General features: G+C 49.9%; 1 protein-coding gene across 1 annotated transcript in view; it reads left to right on the top strand.

Moving 5' to 3' along the window:
* The first annotated feature begins 2,105 nt into the window (after positions 1-2,105).
* LOC117354916 (alkylglycerol monooxygenase-like) overlaps positions 2,106-6,000 on the top strand; it is a 92,447-nt gene continuing 88,552 nt past the window's right edge. The window contains exon 1 of the mRNA XM_033932869.1: positions 2,106-2,256. Coding sequence (XP_033788760.1) covers positions 2,106-2,256 — 151 coding nt within the window. The remainder of the gene's footprint in view (positions 2,257-6,000) is intronic.

The following is a 6,000-nucleotide window of genomic DNA, read 5'->3' as shown; positions in this document are numbered from 1 at the left end:
TATCCGCTCTGTCCCATTACCATTGAGTATAAAGGGGAGAAAGCGCACATTAAGGTGGCAGTGTTGAACTCAACCCCTTATCCCTTAGTCCTTGGGAGGGACTGGTTATGCCGGACTCATACAGGGGCTCAGGAGGAAATTCTGCAGAGCGAAAAGAAAGGCACCCCTGGGAACAAGGGCAGACGGATATTAGGAGCCAAGGTAGAAGGGAAGGAAAGACAGACAAGACCCCCTTCAGGGTGGAGGCGCCAATCCAGAGGGCCGGGTCAAAAGAAGTGGTACCCGACTATTCGCTGGGTTCCCCTTTCAGATAAAGCCTTGTCACAAACCCGGCACCAGAGTTAGGTTTTTGCCAGGAAAAAGACAAAAACCCCTAAACTTTAGGAGAGCTGATCAATGTGGCAGCCCTTCTAATAGCAGACAGCAAGACTCTAGCCCTTATGAGAGTGCCCAAGAGCAGGAGCCCTGGGGGGAGGGGAAGCAGGATGAGGTTAGTAACTTCCCTAAGTCTAAAGCAGCCCCTAGCAAAATGCACCCTAGTAGGCAGGCTCTTAATCAGGCTAGCACTCAGCTGCTGAAGCTAATTGAGCAGCAACAGAAGGCTCAGCAAAAGCCAGCCCATCCCCCACTCAGGTTAGGGCGTGGCTTTCTCAGGTCTGGTAAAAGCCAGCAGAGCAAGCTTGGAAGAGTCAGTCTGGATCCAGCAGTGGAAGGAGACTCTTGGCCAACAAATGAGATTGAGATGGAAGACTTGGAAGCTGTCCCCTTGGTGAACCAGCCGGTCTGCTCTCAGTCTGAGGAAGAGATGGACACTTACCTGGAACCTGAGGAAGTGCCCATGGAACTAAGCTAAGTTTGATTTTGGCTTTTTGGATTACTGACTGTGTTTTGTTTTTGAATGCTGAGACTTGTGCTGGGAGAGTGAGCATTACCAAGCTCACTACTGAGGGACTGTGCAAGCTTTCAGAGGAAGTACGTTTTATTTTTCTTTCCTCTGTTTGGAGAACTGTGCCACTGAATGTTAGTGGGAATTGTGGGGAGAATCCACAGAAGATCCTTGGGCTGGGATTGTGGGGCCAATTTTTGGCAAGCTTTAAATAAAGTGGATTCAGCTACTCCCCTCCCCCACCAAAAGCCTGTGAAGTTGGCTGGGTAGGCCTGCTAAAGACCAGGCCTAGGCAGCACGTTCTGAGAGTGTTTGCAAACCATAGTGAATGACCAGTATAAAGGCTGGGTAATTCTTGTAGCCATAGTTTGCCCTTTTGACTGTGGAACTGACAGGGCAAGGCTACACTAGAACCATTTGGACTCTTACCTGCCAGAAAGGTGTGGGCTGTATTTTTGTAAGCCCAAATTTTATGTTCATGTTTTGTGTGCATAGCCTAAACCGTAGCCGTTTGCTACCTAAGAAATAAAGTTGGACACAAGTTCTTTTGCAAAGCTTTATTGTTCCTGACATTTATTTTTCATTATACTCATAAGAACCAGCAGGACCTTCAACTTCCTTTGAAGGCACGACAAGTTCGGTAATTGCTGAGCACTGGTCGGTGGCCATTTGCAAAACCCGGCACCGGCAGGCTCACAAGTGGTGTCAGAAGTGGGATATAGTGCCTCCTGCTGGTGACATTTGAGAATTTAAAAAAAAAAAAAAAAAAACGTTTTGGAACTTTTGGGAAAAAAAAAAAAAGTTTCAGTTTTTTTTGTTTTTTTAGTTTGTTGTGTTTGTTCCTGCTCTGGAGTGACTGGTACAGCAAGACCCTACTACTGGTGATCGTTGGGAGAGCCGCAGCTTCAGCAAAGGATATCCGGAACATTCGTGGAAGCCGGCGGGAGCTGGAGCCAGAGGAACCGGGACGTACTTGCCATGAGCTGTCCTACAAGGAGACCGACAAGTGCCAGACCGAGTTCCAGAGAGGACAGAAACGCAGACCAAACGACTGGGGGCCAAGGAGGCCTAATACCCAAAGGCGCAGACTCACCAGTACCGTTGGTAAGAGTACCTAAGCTAAGGGGCTGGTGAGGGGGAACTGCAGTATTGTCTGGGCTGCCCTGTGGTGCCACACTTGGTTTTCTTTTGTGTTTGCTTTGTTCCAGTCTCCGGGACGATGAACCAGGAGCAACTATTGGGGTTCCTCGTGAAGGAGCGGCAGAAGCAAGGCGAGAACCTGCAGGCGGTTCTAAAAGCAAACCAGGACTTATGGGACCGCAGCCAGAAACAGGCCAGACAACAGCATGACGAACTGGTCATGGCGATGGGTGAGCAGACCAAGCTGCTAACTCAGCTGCTACAGCGCTCATCTACAAGCGCAGCTGGTGGGCCACCGGGACTGGTAGCGGGAACATATCTGGACCTTGCCGGGTCAGGGAAGGATACCTCCTTACAGGCCCCTGAAGAAAGTAAGGAACAGGCCCGGGGGGATAAGAATATGGGATCCCAAAGTCAGACCCACAAAACGGGGTGGTCCAAGCCCAGGGAGGTCTCATGGGAGGGGCTACGTTGTTTCCGCTGTGGGAAAGAGGGGCATACACAACGACTCTGTAAAAAGAAAAGAGATTTTGTGTACGCCCGGGGACTAGCGGACAAGCACCCTAGGGTATATCGGGTGTCAGTTTCTGTGGCAGGGAGGAAGGTATTAGCCCTGGTTGACACAGGGGCTGAACAGTCTGCAGTATCCCGACAGTTTTGGACCCAGGTGGTGGGAGTCAAGGGCTTAGGGAAGAGTGTGGAGAAGGTCCCTATTATGTGTGTTCAAGGGGTATCCAAGGAGTACCCGCTTTGGCCCATAAACATCGAATATAAAGGGGAGAGTATGCACATCAAAGTGGCGGTGTTAAACTCGGCCCTTTATCCCGTTATCCTGGGGAGGGACTGGTTAAGCCGGGCTCGGGTATGGACTCAGGGGGAAGGCCTGGGTAGTGAAAGGAACGGCAGCCCGGGGATCCAGGGCAGATGGATGTTGGGAGCCAAGGTAGAAGGGAAGGTTAGCCTCCCTTCAGAGAGGAGGCGTTAATCTAGAGGGCCGGGTCAGAAGAAGTGGTACCCGATGATTTGCTGGGTTCCTCTCTCTGGCAAAGCCCATTCACCGACGCAAGCCTATGCTAGAGCAGCAGGGTTTGACCTGTATGCAGCTCAGCCGCAGAGCATCCCAGCCAAGGGAAGGGCTTTAGTATTTACAGACATCCAAGTAGCTCCCCCGCCAGGTTCCTATTTAAGGATAGCTCCTCGGTCAGGGTTAGCGCTGAAGCACTCCGTGGATGTTGCCGCAGGAGTAATCGACCCTGACTTTAGAGGAAACTTAGCAGTGTTATTGGTTAACCAAGGGGATACTGAGTATAGTGTCCAGCCCGGAGACCGCATCGCCCAGATGGTGTGCGAGCGAATTTGGCACACCAGGTTGGAGCAACGGATGCGGCTCCCAGACACAAAAAGAGGACAGGAAGGATTTGGGTCATCAGGAGTTAACTCTCAGGAGACCCCGCTAACACCGAAAACCTTGGGTGGGGGAAAAGGGGATCCTGTGGAGGAGACCCTAGCCGCACTTCGGGCGGAGATGCTGGCCCTTAGGAGGGAACTAGAAGCAGCGCAGCAAAAGTGGGAACTAAAGCTGAAGTTGCAGGCAGATGCTAGTTCCCTATCCTTAAAAGATCCTCCTGAACGTTCTGGGGAAAAGTTTGGAGAGGAAATTTTGGCACAATGCCAACAGGAGTCAGGAAATCTGAGAAAACTGTTGGCCCAGATGAACTCACAAATAAAATTTGTGAAAATTCAAATGGCGGAAAACCAAGCCCAACAGCAGGGAGTAAAACAGAGTGTTGGGGAGGTAAAGTCATTATGTGAGGAATTAGCCAACAAACATGGGAAGACAGAAGGATGGGTTAAGCAACAACAGGCCCAGAAGGACCAACTGGAACAACATAGCCAGCAATTTGGGCATGTTATAGAAACCTTCAAAGAAGTAGAGAAGGGAATAAGTGAAATGAGACAGCAAGTCGCTCGAATGAAAGAAGAGGAATTAGGGGGAATGGCAAATGTGATGACTGCCCTGGTGAAGCGTGTGGAAGGGTTGGAAAATGGAGAAATTGATCAGGAAGTAGTCTCAGGGATCAAATACGAGACCCTGATATTACAATGGCCTGATGATTTTGTAGACCTTGAACCACCGCCTGGCCCGCCAGGAAAGAAGTATAATAAAACACGTAGGCGATATTGATAGCCGCCTAGGATGCAGGACAACCCAGAGATAGATGTAAAAGTAAAAGACAGGCAGCATTTAAAGGTGGGGGTATGTCACAAACCCGGCACCAGAGTTAGGTTTGTGCCAGGAAAAAGACAAAAACCCCTAAACTTTAGGAGAGCTGATCAATGTGGCAGCCCTTCTAACAGCAGACAGCAAGACTCTAGCCCTTATGAGAGTGCCCAAGAGCAGGAGCCCTGGGGGGAGGGGAAGCAGGATGAGGTTAGTAACTTCCCTAAGTCTAAAGCAGCCCCTAGCAAAATGCACCCTAGTAGGCAGGCTCTTAATCAGGCTAGCACTCAGCTGCTGAGGCTAATTGAGCAGCAACAGAAGGCTCAGCAAAAGCCAGCCCATCCCCCACTCAGGTTAGGGCGTGGCTTTCTCAGGTCTGGTAAAAGCCAGCAGAGCAAGCTTGGAAGAGTCAGTCTGGATCCAGCAGTGGAAGGAGACTCTTGGCCAACAAATGAGATTGAGATGGAAGACTTGGAAGCTGTCCCCTTGGTGAACCAGCCGGTCTGCTCTCAGTCTGAGGAAGAGATGGACACTTACCTGGAACCTGAGGAAGCGCCCATGGAACTAAGCTAAGTTTGATTTTGGCTTTTTGGATTACTGACTGTGTTTTGTTTTTGAATGCTGAGACTTGTGCTGGGAGAGTGAGCATTACCAAGCTCACTACTTAGGGACTGTGCAAGCTTTCAGAGGAAGTATGTTTTATTTTTCTTTCCTCTGTTTGGAGAACTGTGCCACTGAATGTTAGTGGGAATTGTGGGGAGAATCCACAGAAGATCCTTGGGCTGGGATTGTGGGGCCAGTATTGGCAGCGTTTAATTGTGGATTCAGCAATTCCCCATCTCCACCAGTTAATTGAAGCTGGTTGGAGAGGCCTGATTGAAGCTAGGCAATTACAGTGTGCTTTATTGAGAGCAATGAACTTTTAGGATTGACTGCTATAAGGACTGTGCTATTGGATCCACTCCTGTTTTTGCAGTTATCCTTTTCCGGTGGAAACAAGCTGACTAAGGACTGTTATACTTACCTGAGGAAAGGCTGAGTGTAATCTTGGGCAAGACCAAGTTTTGTTATATTTGTTTCTTGTGTTTTTGCCTTAAACTTTTGTGCATTAAAGACTTATTATTTTGAGGAGAACCAGGCTGTTCTGAACTTTATTTTGGCTCCTCATATTAGCACCAGCAGGGCCTTCAACCCGTGAAGGCATGCCAGGGACTGTGTTTTTGCGCACCGCCCGGTAGCCATTCTGACTACTCGGTACCGGGGGTGCGACAGCCTATACGCCGACGCAAGCTTATGCTAGGGCAGCAGGATTTGACTTGTAGGCAGCTCAGCCGCAAATCATCCCGGCCAAAGGAAGAGCTCTGGTATTTACAGATATACAAGTATCTTCCCCACCAGGCTCCTATTTACAGATAGCTCCTCGGTCAGGGTTAGCGCTGAAACACTCCTTGGATGTAGCTGCAGGAGTAATACACCCTGTCATTAGAGGGAATGTGGCCGTGTTGCTGGTTAACCAGGGGGATACTGAGTACAGGGTCCAGTCTGGAGACCGTATCGCCCAAATACTGTGCGAGTGAATTTGGTATGCCAAGTTGGAACAACAGGTACGGCTTCTGGACACGAAAAGGGGACAGAAAGGATTTGGGTCAACGGGAGCCAGCTCCCAAGGGATCCCGTAACCACCTAAAGCCATGGGTGGGGACAGTGAAGGTCCAGTGGAGGGAACCCTAATGGCTCTCCAGGCGGAAATATT

Source organism: Geotrypetes seraphini, chromosome 2 (assembly GCF_902459505.1).
Source record: "Geotrypetes seraphini chromosome 2, aGeoSer1.1, whole genome shotgun sequence".
Classification (NCBI taxonomy): domain Eukaryota; kingdom Metazoa; phylum Chordata; class Amphibia; order Gymnophiona; family Dermophiidae; genus Geotrypetes; species Geotrypetes seraphini.
The sequence above is the reverse complement of the archived record's forward strand: the minus strand, read 5'-3'. Positions and strand labels throughout refer to the sequence as shown.